The sequence below is a fragment of the Ptiloglossa arizonensis genome, chromosome 8 (genome assembly GCF_051014685.1).
Source record: "Ptiloglossa arizonensis isolate GNS036 chromosome 8, iyPtiAriz1_principal, whole genome shotgun sequence".
Taxonomy (NCBI): domain Eukaryota; kingdom Metazoa; phylum Arthropoda; class Insecta; order Hymenoptera; family Colletidae; genus Ptiloglossa; species Ptiloglossa arizonensis.
In genome coordinates this window covers 2,322,030-2,336,662 of record NC_135055.1, presented here as the reverse complement: position 1 = coordinate 2,336,662, position 14,633 = coordinate 2,322,030, and the positions used below count along the sequence as shown (strand labels likewise).

General features: G+C 39.4%; 2 protein-coding genes across 3 annotated transcripts in view; one reads left to right on the top strand and one right to left on the bottom strand.

The window, feature by feature from the left end:
• Positions 1 to 14,633, bottom strand: part of Neur (E3 ubiquitin-protein ligase neur) — a 69,719-nt gene that overhangs the window by 30,231 nt on the left and 24,855 nt on the right. Inside the window, exon 1 of one of the 2 annotated variants that reach the window (XM_076319045.1) lies at positions 6,475 to 6,617. The exons of the other annotated variant lie outside the window; for it this stretch is intronic. Coding sequence (XP_076175160.1) covers positions 6,475 to 6,571 — 97 coding nt within the window. The 5' untranslated portion in view covers positions 6,572 to 6,617. Of the gene's footprint in view, positions 1 to 6,474; positions 6,618 to 14,633 lie in introns of those variants that run through there. 2 annotated transcript variants of the gene reach the window in all.
• Positions 7,134 to 9,172, top strand: LOC143149797 (uncharacterized). The gene is given in 7 exon segments (XM_076317445.1): positions 7,134 to 7,168; positions 7,170 to 7,333; positions 7,336 to 7,434; positions 8,257 to 8,494; positions 8,710 to 8,760; positions 8,876 to 8,941; positions 9,046 to 9,172. Coding segments are annotated over 7 exon segments (780 nt in total).

Genomic DNA, 14,633 nt, shown 5'->3' with positions numbered 1-14,633 from the left:
AATTCAGTTTCTAGAGTTCCAAGCTATCGGAACCATCGAACTCAGTTCTGCGAATCGAGTTTCCAGAGATTCCAGAGCTACCAGAGCCACCGAATTCAATTTCTAGAGTTCCAAGCTACCGGAACAATCGAATTCAATTCAGTGACTCGAGTTTCCAGAGATTCCAGAGCCACCAGAATCACAGAATTCAGTTCTCTGAATCGAGCTCTCTAGCGATTCGAGCTACTCGAATAACCGAGTTCACCTCGAGAAGTTCCGATTCGAGCTACTCTGGCCCAACCAACCGAAGATTCCGGGGTTTCAAGCTACTGGAGCTCGGTTCGACGAACAGAGTATGTACTCTGACGTGGTTGGGTCGCGTGCTGTCGAGGATGCGCCGCTTTCAACGAGGAGGGCGTCGCGACCCGGTCGGATCAAGCACTCCAGGTACTGTTAAGCAGCATTGCCACGCCGAGGAAGTTCGAGTAATGTTCTCTTCGGTGCGGCGCGGCGCGGCGCGGCGTTCCGTGTGTAGATGAACGTACACAGAGCCAGGAGGGGCCTTGTTCCCACGCCCGACGCCGTGATCTTTGCCGAGCTACTTAGTCCTCTACTAGAAGGAGCTTCCCCTACCCTCTCTCTCAGTCGTCGTTCCGCTCCCTGACTCACCTTTCGGCGAGTCTCTCGCTCCCTCTTTACCTCACGAACGATGCCTCTCTCCACCGCTACTCCTTGTCGCTATCCTGAAACCGGAGGATACCTCTTTCTTGCCCCTCGACGGCTATGTGGGTTACGTAAGGTGGCAATGCGCGAGCCTCGCGGCACGTTCGAGTAATAATAACGCGTACGGAGGAGCAGCGAACCGGTGAACGGGAATAGAAACAGAGAATGACCGAGAACGAGAATGAAAGAGAACGATGGAGAGACTTTTTGAAGAGCAGGAAGTCTGGTATCGAACCCTGAGGGTGTGTTGCCACAAGGGGCGCGGTAAAAGTGACAGAGTTTCGGACATTTGTCAGAAACATTTGGATGAGTGTTTAAACAGCTACAATTAAATTAAATACTAAGGATAAAATTTGAAATGTTTACAGGGGCGAGAAAATTTTCCAAGGTGACAGTAATTTCGGTTATCCAGAAATAAAATACCAAGGTTCGCTTGTTTGGTCGAGATACTCGAGAAATGTGTTTGGGACGCTACAAGCTCCACACGAATAAATTAGATAACAAATAAAATTGAATATTTTACTAACGGGGGAAATTTTGGTAACGTAACAACGAAGAAATTTCCATTACGAGAAATGAAACATCATGGATCGCTCGTTCAAGAATAATAAAAGGAAGTTACTCTTTAAATAATACTCGATCATTTTGTCTTACGAATCAAGGGTATGTAATTCGTAGGTGTAATTTTTCTCGCTTCAATTGCAACAAAACTCGTCCAGTCATGGGAACACCTTTCAATACTCTGCCATTAAAATGCAATTAAGAGCGACTGAAGACCAATTTTACACTAATGCACGCCCAAAGAAACGGGGATTTCAACGCGTGGTAAACGATGTGGTGTTGCGCCACACGGTGGTAACGTCGAAGAAAACGGAAGGAAAGAGACGGAAAGCGCTCGAAGACACGTAAGGTTAAAGTAATCAGAGGGAGAAAGAAATACGAGAAGGAGGGACAGGTTGCGTGCACGTGATACACGATCGTAAACAATCGGTATATTAAGCCAACATCCGCACGCGATTGTAAATACTACCGGAATGATTACAAGCGTACAAGGTCTTCGAACTTGAAGGAATCGCAAGAATGCCGAGAAAATCTCTACGATCCTTCGATGAAACCGCCTTCGCGATAACGGGTCATTAGGTCCGCACGGTCGAAAAGTATTTTATCGATCGAGCACGGCGTACCACTGTAATTTCGTGGATGTTTTTTTCTATTTGGAAAATTGTATATTGAGATTGGTAACCCCCAGTTCGTTTTATGTCTCGAATTCCACGGTTTCGAAGCTTGTGAAACAGTTCCACGAGAAACGTTAGCAATATTCCGGAGCAATGGCGTAAACCTACTTCCGATGGAAGGAAAAACGAAGTAAACATTCTTAGCAACTACGTATTTAATTCTTTCCGGCATACCTGAGTCAGTTTCGGAGTGCATCGAATTTTAATTACGGTTCAAGGAAAGTCAACGACTGTAGGAACACGTTTCGCATTTTTGATTTTGGAATCCAGGGCGTTCTGTTTCAAATATAATAAAATGGAACAGTAGATGTGTTCGATTTATCACGGTAATGCGAAATCAATTTCCACATTTCTTCATCGATTGGTAACGATTAACACTAGAACCACCGATAGATTCCATTATGTTAAAATGTTCCACGTATGTATCTCAGAATGATCGATGATCGAGAAAAAAGAGGAACTTGTGAAATTGATTGTATTGGGTTGTACGGAAAGTCATTTCGTTTTCCAAAATGGAGAATATATAATTTAATAAAATGTTTATACATTCTAAAAAAATCGTGTTTCATTTTCACCAAGAAAACACGAAATGACTTTTCGAACAACTTCATATATGTACAGAATAGAAAAGTCGTAACGTCTTTTGAAAATATGATACGGAATTTAAAGTAAATTTCTCTGTAAGAGCAGTTAGAACCAGTCATTTTAACTGGTTGGTAAATCTAGCGTTAATGGATCCCCGTGGGCGGACATTTTGGAGCACGTGATGATTTAATACAAACTTGATGGCACAGAAACAACCAAGTAAAAATTACTTCGTTCAATATCTGAAGTTCAATTTCTGATAAGAAACTTTGGAGAACTTTGCAGAAAGATATTAAAAACATCGCCTAGCATGAATTAACAACAACGAAAATGATCCCATCTTGAAATGTTCAACCCCTCTGGACTTCAGCCGACCACGCGGTACGAAATTATAGTGACCACATGTTCCAGGAGAAAAGTGTTTCCCGATCAGGGACTTCTCCGCTCCCAAGGATCTCCACGCAATCCCCAAAACGCAACACGAAATACCCCGGGACAACAAGTGCATATTCCCATCGCGGCGCTTTTAACGTGGCCACCATGGCCGACTAAGGAACAATCGGATTAACGAAGTTAAACGGTAGGGTGGCCAAGAACCATCCCCTTGGTCCACCCCCTATTTCGAATTCAACGACGCATCTGTCGCGTTTCGCACAAACTCGCGTAGGAGTCTCGCGGGGGTGGGGTCCTTCTCTTCACGGAGAGAAGAAAACAAGGGAGAGTGGTTTTTCGTTGGGGAAGATTAACTAGCTATACGGGGGTGAACCGTGATCGGTAAACAACGACGACACGTGGCTTGTTCCTTCGAGATACAGAATCGACGATTGTTCCAGCTAATCTTTTACTTTTCTTTATTCTTGTATCGCGGTTTTACTATATTACTTCTCCTGTATCGTTCTCAAGATAGATTTAATTAGGGGAAAATTATATATTGCGGAGAAGGTTGCGGGTCGGGAAAGACCCGAGGAATGTAGTAGTTTACTTTCCACATTCGATAACTTTTTCCTGTTTTTTAAACGTATACACGTTTGGTACAATAAAAACGTATTATTTTATTATTACTGATGATAATAGAACTGATAAACCTTTCACTCCTCGCCTTGAATTTCTGTAAATTATCGCGACTGTTTGCAAATAATTGAATTCTATCAATCGACCGATTAATTCTAACACGTGATGAATGTTTTTTTTTTAAATTTTCTTACTCGTTTGGTTGAGTAGAGAAACAGATATATTTCTACGTAAAAATCAATGATCTCCAATCACGCATTACCGACGCGATAAATATCGATGTAACAACATTCATTATTAGTGGAACCAGATAGAAATAAAGTCGTCTCAATACACGTTATCCAGTATTTCGAGATTTGTTTATCGAACGAGATCCCTATCAGCTTTGCGCGATAAATTTTTACGCCTAAGAGATATTATTACACCACACTCGCACCAAGTCGCACTCATTCCAAGCTCATGCACTCCCTTCTCTTGAAATGCATAATTCATTCACACGCATACGCGCGCCCGACCAACTAATTAAGCTGGAAACAAGCTAATTAGTATTCACTCGCTTCCGATTAATTCCAACAGAAATACATCCGGCCTTCTCTAATCTAGCCACGCATTCTCCCGTCCAATTAGCACCAACTATTATTAATTATCACCTACATTACCCAATATCAATTATTATCAAAGTCCTCGAGTCTGAGATAATTTTCGAATTATTATACAATCGTCGAGTGATCAATTCTCTAAGGAAATTATCCACTCCAGTTCCCGTCATTTTTTAATCGTAATCCGAAAAATATCGAATGATAAATTGGTCGTTGAAAACCACTAAAAAACCGAATGATAAATTGGTTATTGAAAACCATTGAAAAATCGAACGATAAATTGGTTGTCGAAAACCACTGAAAAATCGAATGATAAATTGGTTGTTGAAAATTATTGAAAAACCGAACGATAAATTGGTTGTTGAAAACCATTGAAAAAACGAACGATAAATTGGTTATCGAAAATTATTGAAAAAACGAACGATAAATTGGTTGTCGAAAATTATTGAAAAAACGAACGATAAATTGGTTGTCGAAAATCATTGAAAAACCGAACGATAAATTGGTTGTTGAAAACTGTTGCAAAACCGAATTGTAATTGTTTCTAGGCCCCCCAGTAAGGGCCCCAGTGTAAGCGCGAAACAAACAGTTCGTGGCGCGAACGATGAGTCACGATGGGCGTTAATGAAATTCCACTTCCTCGCGCGACAAAGAAACGCGTGTCTCGCCTGTTGTTACGGCGAGTCCGTGCCTTGTGCGCTAATTTCACAAAGTGACCGGTCGATGAGTGGATCGCGCGGTCAATAAACGTATACTTTCAACTGTCTTGTGAAAATACGAAAATTAACAAAGACGAGTACCGTCACGATGCGTTTTCCCTGTCGAAGCAACATGAATTTAAATATGCAACGAATTGAATGCAATTGAATTTTTTCATTAGAGCGGACAGGAAAAAAGATTATTTACCCTCTCCCTGTGTAAAATTTAATTCCTTCCATGATTTGTACGAAACGTTTTTAAAAATTTTGTGAAACAATGAACGTATGGAAAAAGAAAAACTATAAAAAAATACAAGAGGCAATTATTCATTGATGTGAACTCATTGGGTTAAAAATCTGAACAGAGGTTGAAACGAGAATATGAAACTTACTTAGATAAAACAATATTTAAATAACGATTCGGAGAAAATATATTTTGTTTTTGTACGAATGTTTTTTTTGTGGTCAAAGTATTATTAAGAGACTTATTTTTCCGTACATAAAGTTTTTTGAAAAGATTTAAAAAAAATTGTTCGAAATATTGATTTCTGTAACATACTATATTTAAATATGAACAGAATCCACGAATCGAGACCTCTTTGAAAACTTCGTGAAAAAAAACTGGTCTAGTAAGCTGTGGTCATTCCAGGACACTGCTTTACGAACAGATGGGCGAAATTTGTATCTAGATGCTAGATCAGATGCTCCAAATCCTTATCTAGATAATAACCTGATTTCTTCACCTGGAGAAACTCGGAGAATAAAATTACATTCGTCGATCGTCGAGTGCAGATAAAAATTTTAATGATGAAATAAAATAAAATTCCATCATCCAAGAATTCGTCAATTGAATAAACGTGACGAATAAATACCTGTATACATATTTTGTTTATCTGCTCTCAATGAATGGAATAAAATATTGTCAATGTGTTTTGTTGAACTCCATAAAATAGTACTGACAAAAAAAAGACAGAATTTGAATTTTTGCCTTTCTGTTACATTATGTGTATTATTATATGTATATTGTATATAGTATAATACTATACACTCTGTACAATATGAAATTGAAAATTGTAAATATCCGAGTTGATTGTGAAAATTAGTATAAATTTGCATTAATACCTTTAACGTTAAATCAAAAGGTATATCACGATCGAGTTAAGAATTAACGAACGATTATTTAATTATATGTTGATAATAAAAGATAACGTAATGTAACTACTAATGTAATATAATAAATTAATTAATAATTAAATTAAAGCAATAATTGAAACATTGTACTTTAATAATTACTATAAATTATATAATCCTTTTATAGTTAAAATTAACGTAATTTGTCCCCTTTCTTGTCAGAATTATATTATTAATTTATTTATAATTATACACCGTGTCATATTATAAATTTTAGAGCGTAGCTACTACTGCCATTACTACTACATAACGCGTTCGTAAACCCTTGCTCGTCCACAGTGACATCACGAAAACCGTTTGTGTATTTATAAACACGCTCCCTGTGCAGCGCACATGTGGAGTACAGTAAAAGTACCCAATGTCTTGGCAGGGGATATAACGCCTACAAAGAGGGAAAGAAACACAAAAAAATACAACAAAAAAGAAAAACGAACGAATATATTCTGTACTCACCGAAAATATTTCCCGACAGCCTGAGACGCGCTACTCTGGTGGCTCTATTGATGGTTAACGGTCTTCTCGGCCGTTGGCAAGACAAAGACAAAGCCATCGATACAATAGCTACGTACTACGCGTTATTAGAATTCAAAAGAGACGCGGGTATTTCGAAGTAGAAAATTTCACGATCGTACGTTCCTTTCTGAATTCTCTTTGCAGTCTCCGTGGGGAGGGAACTCGGGAAATGGAAAATTAGCTATTCCGAACACTACGATTCGATAAATTTATCGAATCTCGATCTTTTCTACATTACACGTATCGTCGCATTTACATCGATAATCGATCGCTACTGAGCGCACTGTAACTTTCTAACCTTCCCAAATATTCCGAGAACAATTCCTAAATAAACGAGTATTCAACGAAGATCTCTTTGCGTATAATAATTTCGAAACTTTTCCGATACCGATTACCCATACCGCACATATTTCTCTACCAAAGAAACAAAACCCTCCATCCACTCAACAATTCCTCTACTTAAAAAACAAACCCTCAAAATTTTCATTCCAATACTCACGGAAGCTCATCGTCCCGCTACGCACGATATATCGATCTCGTCGGTCCTCTTAATATCGTAGCACGACTCGAGATCTCGAAAAGGTGTTTCAAAGGGGGAGATGGCGCTGCAGTGAAGACGAAAGGAAGGAAGGAAGTGGCACGCGACCGTTCCATGCTGTTCTCGAGTTCGAGTTTTCCCAATCGAAGGGTGATAAAACGAAAAGTCGGGGGAGGAAGCCGCACAGAGAAAAGGAACGCGAAATTCACGCGGAGAAGCCGGGAAAAGGCGGGCAGCTTGAACCACGCTGCTACGACGACTGGCTTCGTTGCAGAAGCAAACTCCCCATCTGCTGTGTTCGTCGCTGCCCCAACTCCCTGCTGTCATTACGCTGTTGTGTATGTACGAGCACGCCCTTGTTCGTGAACGTCCGTGTGACCGGCCGCACACCCGAGCATTTCGTGCGTGCCGACAGACGGACGTTCTAACCTCTCGAGGCGGAACGTCTGCGGCTAAATTGAAACGTTATATCTAGAGAAGGATTATCTCTTACCTTACGGATATCGCGTTGATAAGCCGGTATTTTATCTGCCATTGACGACACAATGCTTCTCTCTCAAACAGCAACACATAACTCAACGATACGAACGAACGTTCGGCACGCGTCGTTCGGGTTACGAAACTCGAGCTCACGGTCGGTAATCGACGACGCGTGTTCGATGTGGAAATTATCGATAAGGAAGAGTGTCTAATGGAGAGATACGAAACGTGCGAATTAACCGTGTTTCGATCGTCACTATTCCATCGAACTTGACGCATTATACAGAGAATTTTTATCGTGTATATTTCACTTTCTTCGGTTGTATTTTTATTGCAAATATTACGTAGAATTTGAATATTTACGGGAGCAAGGTATGCTGTTCTGTTTTAGGGAATTTCGATACCAACGACTGCAGATATTTGGGTATTAATATTTTTCGTAGGTTTCCATCGAAAACCGGTGTTACCAACTGAAATTTAATCGAGAATTAATTCGAGAAAGGTGTACGAAAGATAGTCGATTACGCAGGTCGAGCTCTTTGGTCCAGAAAAACGAACCAGCGGCATGTCCTTCTTTGAAGGAGATTCCGATCGGGCCAGGAACGTCGAGTTTTAGAGAACAGACGAAATTTCAGACTTTCTTGACCCAAATCTAGACTTCTCAATAACGATCTCGCGAGCAGTCGTGCGCGTACGTATTACAGGCCTCGTGTGCAAGCGTACAAGGAGGAGCGTGTATGTCGCAGCTGCAGCTGCTTGCAAGAGCGGAACACTGGGCTTTGGGGATGGCAACGGTTGCGCACCACCTGGCCTCAGGAAGCCAGCACCGGGCCTCGGCATTGGCGTAGACTCCACTCGAAACGAACGACCGGAAAAAAGGGGAACGGGGAGGGAGGGGCACAATAGAGAACCGACTTTCGAAATTCCGGCGCCCTTCGAGCGGTACTGAACCCCCTAAAAATCGATCGATCGCCCTTGAATGCTGTACCAGGACCAGAACAAATTCCGTCAATGTTTTATCTGCTCCATAGTAATTCCATAGTAATTTGTTCTTTTTAAAAGTAATTTCAAGAGGGAAAAAAAATAAAAACAACGCTCCCAACCCTTTCATTTTTGAATCCTATGTAGAAAATTAGTACGTTTATGTTAAAATTTAGAATAATAAAATTGTGTAAAATAAAATTAATACAATTTACGAGGAAGCTAATGTATACTTATAGTTGAATAAACGTTGATACGTTAACTGAGAATATTTATTACTTGTTCACTGCTCCTGTACTTTTTGATTATTTTCTAAATTGAATTTTACAATTATCAGTTTAGAATTTATTACTTCGTATTATGCGACAAACTCTCAACTTATGAGTTGAAATACTTGTTACGCGAATGGTAGAGTAGGATTAATTTTGAATCGCTTGAAGCGTTATACTTAACATTACGTTAGCGCAGTATGAATTTTTTTTGATTAATTTTATACATTCAATCGCTACAAGTAGTCAGCTAGAGCTTCTTGGAAGGAAGCTGTGGATGCTGACTCACCCTTCCAATTGGGGTTTAAGACATAAACTTCGGATCAACTTGAAAGTCCTTCAGTTTATAAGTTCCGTACTGAAGAAATAAATAACCGAACATTAAGAGTTCCAGGACTACTTTATTACAATGTTGTTAACCAGTTTTAAAGACGGAAATAATTACTCTTCTTCACTAGTTCAAGGTTCTCGTGAAGCCCTTAATCCCTCCAGAAGTTCTTATTCGGTTTATAAACTAACATCGAAGAAATTTTCAACGAACAATGAACAGTTTGCAAAGTTGAATGATCGAAATTCCAAAACAAAGCGAGAAGACACTAGCTTGAAGTTTAATCTTGCTTACTTTTCGTACGAAAGTCACACGTTTAAAAATAAACCCACCCAGAACAGTGGAGGCTTTGGTCGTCGTTTAGACACGTTTTTAATTCTTTTTTTTCGAGTTGGTACGTCGTCGTTTCTAGTTAATTTCGAGTGCACATCTGTACACGATTCGTCACCGGTTGAAAATCACTCCTTGGGAGTTTCCAAGGGGGCTATTTCGGTCCACCGTAAAAGGATCGTTATCAAATTTAAATATGCAACGGTCGTGTACTGTTTACAATTCAAACGAGAAACATTAGATAATTTGTAAGAAGCGTTTGCACAATATGTGGTATTAAAATTTGCGCCAGACGCGATGTAATAAAATATTTCTCTACTTCGGTAAATTTTTATCCTCGTATTTATCGCCCAAATTCTAAATTATTCCATTTTCTTCACGGGGATGATTTTTTACGCACCAATGGTGGCTGAAAGCTTTATTGATGGATGGGGGATTCCATTACGTTGAACCCTCGGACAAATGACGCAGTACGCAAATTTTCCCGCTTTTATGAGCCGATCACATTCACGGGTTATTACCATACTTGATCGCGTTAATAGCTGCGAGCAGAATAAGTCAGGATCGAATTAGGGGTGGCGGGAACCATGCCAGACATTTCGTTTACGAGTGTTTAATAGAAACGTTAATCCCGTAATCGTGATCGTCCTCCCTCGTTCCTAACCTCAAAATAGAAACCCGTCCAATGGATCGTGAAATTCCCATACGTTCAAAGATTCTCCAACGATAGGCCAATAATAAACAAAATATATTAGAAAAAATATCAAAATTCGTTAGATATATTATTCAAAAACGATCTCCCTTTCTCTTGGTTTGAAAATTGGCCAACGGAATTTGAAAATGTAAATTTGTAATTCGTCTCGACGTAACGAAGAATCTTTCAAAAACTTACGAATCGTTCCTTTTATTCTTCAAGACAAATCGAATAATTCCGTTTTTGACCTCCATGAGGTAAATTGTCATTTGCATTCTTTTTTTCGACTTCGCGAAGAAAATTTTGTACAAACGATTCCGTTGTTCTCGCGAACAAAAACCATATTTTCGATCGAAGCGAGCAAATACTCAACTTCGCAAAGTGAAACTCCCTCTGCTCCCCCTTCCGGTGGAAAATCGAATCCACTGCGGCCCCATTTTTCCGCTGAACATATTTTCCAGGATCACGGGGCCGACTTAATTCCCATAAAGCAAAGAGGGACGCAGTGGAGCTTGAGTGAAGCGAATTAACGCGTTAAGCCCTCGCAGCGACGCAGAATTTCTATAGAGCTTCCGCGGCAGCGAGCTACAACAGGGTGGAGGAGGCAAGTGCAACCCCCTGGCCGCCGCCTGGCCGCCTCTGCCCCCGCCCGGAGCCCATGGGGTTTGCGCGTTGATATCGCAATAAAAGCTGTATCGATCCCGCCCCGACACGAGGCCGGCTGTTGTCAGGGGGTTGATAACGATATGCAAGCTCCGTAGACAGCGCCGCTAAAAGCTACACGGAAGCTTTGAGCTTCTGTCGCCGCTGCCCTGGATACACGCCACTCCCTCGCGGGAAGTTTCCAGCCATTTCTCGCCTACGATCGAATAAGAATGGTTCTCCTCTCGGACGATGGAAATCAATTTTGTAGACGAAAGAGATTTTTATTATCTGTGTGAAACAAAAATTGAAGTTCGTGGAAAGGGTAAAGTATCACAAATTAAGTTAGCAAAGTATGAGAAATATTAAAGTTCGTGTTGAAAGTAAAGTATGAGAAATATTAAAGTTCGTGTAAAAAATTAAGTATGAGAAATATTAAAGTTCGTGTAGAAAGTAAAGTATGAGAAATGTTGAAGTTCTTGTAGAAAATAAAGTATGACAAATACTAAAGTTCGTGTAAAAAGTAAAGTATGACATATATTAAAGTTCGTTGTCAATCATTTCTCTTACACGAACGAACGTTACGACGAATTACTTTTCGAGCGCTATATATATTTAATTTCTTTTCTCGAGCGTTTTTATTAATCTTCTTTTACGCTTACGTGATAAATATTAAAGCTTCGTAGTAACAATTTTTCTTATAAGAACGTTACTAATTACTTAAGTTCTCATTATTTCATTTCCTTTCTCGAGTATTTTCTTCTCTTCGAGAACTCTCTATTACGTTTTGGGAATTAAGAGATTTTCTTTTGCTTGAACCGATTGGTAATTTGCAAAATTTATTCATTGGTTGGTTGTAAGTCAAGAGAAAGATATCGAGGAAGAAGATTTTCTGATTAAAGGAATGATTTATGTACAGTAATGCTCGGTTTCAAGCGATCACTTGTTACCCCGGTTTCAAGTAACTCTATTGGTTATTTCCTTTCTTACAGGAGTTAAACTTAGCATGGACGCTGAGAAAATTTATGCCAATGAGAGACAATTAAGTTACCAGTGGTAGCTATACAGGATGATAGAATCTTGAAAAGCTTTTGAAAATAATTAAAATACGAAGAAGAAAGGAAACATTGACTTTTTGCACGTGTTAAATAAAAAAAAGAATCCTTGCGAAGCATTTTAGAGATTCTGAAAAAAAAAGCGACCTACATCGATAAGAAGGATTAAGTATTGTCTTTCCATCCTTTTTCGAGGGTGGAGGTGAAGAACAAAAGGGTCGTTTAATTTTTTTAAGATATTAAATAGGGTACCTCTTATCGTAATGAAGCATTTTTCACGTCATAATGGAAGATTTTCAACAATGGCAGGCGTCGATAGTTCTCGAATGTTGAATGAATTGAAACAACATTTGTTCCTTCTCTCTACGTTTGACTTATTCGAAGAAAGGTTTTCAGCGAACGAAGCGGGAAATTAGTTTGAAAAAATGCGAGACGCAGAAGTGGTCCTGGTGTCGGGAAATCGATAAGCGGACTTCGATGGCTTTTAGAGAGCTCTGTCGATTTATCTCGAGCGCTTTCCATTAACGTTTGTCGGTAGATCGCGATAGGTTGGAAGGTCGGGCAGAAATTAGAACGAACGTTTTCAAACACTAATCATCTTGGCACGCGATGAAGATAAAAGTGATAGGACACTGAACCTCCACCCTCTGCAACTAATCTGGCTTGTTTGAATAATTTGTTTGTTTTCACTCGTATTTCAGTCTTAAAGGAGATACAAATTCTGATCATTCATCCGGTAGGGGATGAATACAGAGACATTTTGTGCAAAATAGAGATGATCAAATAGCATACTTGTATTACTTAAACATATCTTGAGTATATCTCAAGTTACTCGACAGGATTGGTATCAGCTATCCAATTGTAAGCAGTGGACTTTTCTTACTATCGTTTCATCCTAACTTTTATTTTATATTTTTTAAATAAGAAAGGTATTTGTCATGTGCGTAAGCATTTTTTTTTTCGATTAGAATTCACTTGAAAAGAAAAGTGCAGAGATTCGTGAAATGTTCTAATGGGTCTCCAAACCCTTTAGTCGTTCAGTCAAAGATTGTTAGTTGGTCTCATCGGTGAGGTTGCTGTCTAACAAGTCCTGTTCGTGATTATTCACTGTTAATGCTCGTTTGAACGTTGGTGAAACGTCGAGGAATTAGACACGCAGATTTATTAGCATCTCGAGGAGGATAGGCTTCGCAGCCCATCTGCCACAATATCCTGAAGGGAAGTCGTTGGTTCCTCGAACGGTTTCCCCTCGCAGGATCCCCTCTCCTGCTTACTTACTTCCTTCCTGCGAGGATCAGGTCCCTAGAGTACGACTTGGACAAAAAATATCCGTACATCGAGTCCGTGGGAATTCACATGCAAATCCTGATGACAACAAGGTGCCTTTTCCTTTCACGAAGCACGCGCGGAACCAACCATCTGGACGCAGGTATGGAAATTCGAAACGTTCGACACGTTCATCGCGAACATTTAGCGCAGGGCTGTGACTACTTGTCGAAATTTCCTGTATTTGAATATTCAAATACTCGACTGCTCGATGCTATTCAAATACTCGACTGCTCGATACTAAACGAATACTCGACTGCTCGATACTAAACGAATACTCGGCTGCTCGGTACTATTCGAATACTCGATTGTTGGATATTATTCGAATATTCGACTTCTTGATACTATTTGAATACTCGATTGTTGGATATTATTCGAAAACTCGACTGCTCGATGCTATTCGAATACTCGACTGCTCGATACTAAAAGAATACTCGACTGCTCGGTACTATTCGAATACTCAACTGCTCGATATCATTCGAATACTCGACTGCTCGATACCATTCGAATATTCGACTGCTCGATACCATTCGAATACTCGACTGCTCGATACTATTCGAATACTCGACTGCTCAATACCATTCGAATACTCGACTGCTCGATACTATTCGAATACACGATTGTTGAATATTATTCGAATATTCGACTTCTTGATACTATTTGAATACTCGATTGTTGGATATTATTCGAATACTCGACTGCTCGATACTACTCGAATACTAGATTGTTCGATCGCTATTCAAATATTTCATACACTGATCGAGTATTTGAGAAATTTGTAGTGTAATGGACTATAAAATACACAAATTTAAAACGAACATGTTCTTTTGTTAAAAATAATAGTCGAATAGAATTCAGATTTGAAATTTAGCCGTAGCATATCTATGAAATTTTTAAATACTAGATTATTTGGATTGTTCCAGACCTATCCTAGTCGAATGAATAGTTCAACACCTAAACCAATTGAATGAATAGTCTTAGATCTAACCTAGTTTAATCGACAGTCACAGATCTAATCTACTTTAATAAAATAAAATTTTCATTCCAAAGCAAATATTGTATATGTGATCCTTGAATAAAATCATAGTAATTGTCGACAATCTTTTTACGCGTTGAAGGTAGCAGATATACTTAAGTGTAAAAATAATTGACACGAAGAATTACAAAGGAAAGTAATTTGGCTTGTACTTGGAATGGAGAAGTATTTCGAAATATTACACCAAATCGTAAATAAAAAATATATACTCCAACATGAAGTTACACGTAGTGATAAATTTGAAAATAGGCTTCGAATAAATTACACGGCGGTATTGATTCTCCGCCGTTGAGCGAAGAAATCGAGACTGTCGCTTGAAAGCGGGCTAACGATTTCTTATCGCTTGTATCCGGGGCAAAAATTGAATCGCGAAAGCGGGAGCCACCGTAACCCAATTGTCGGGGTTCAATTGCTCCTTGT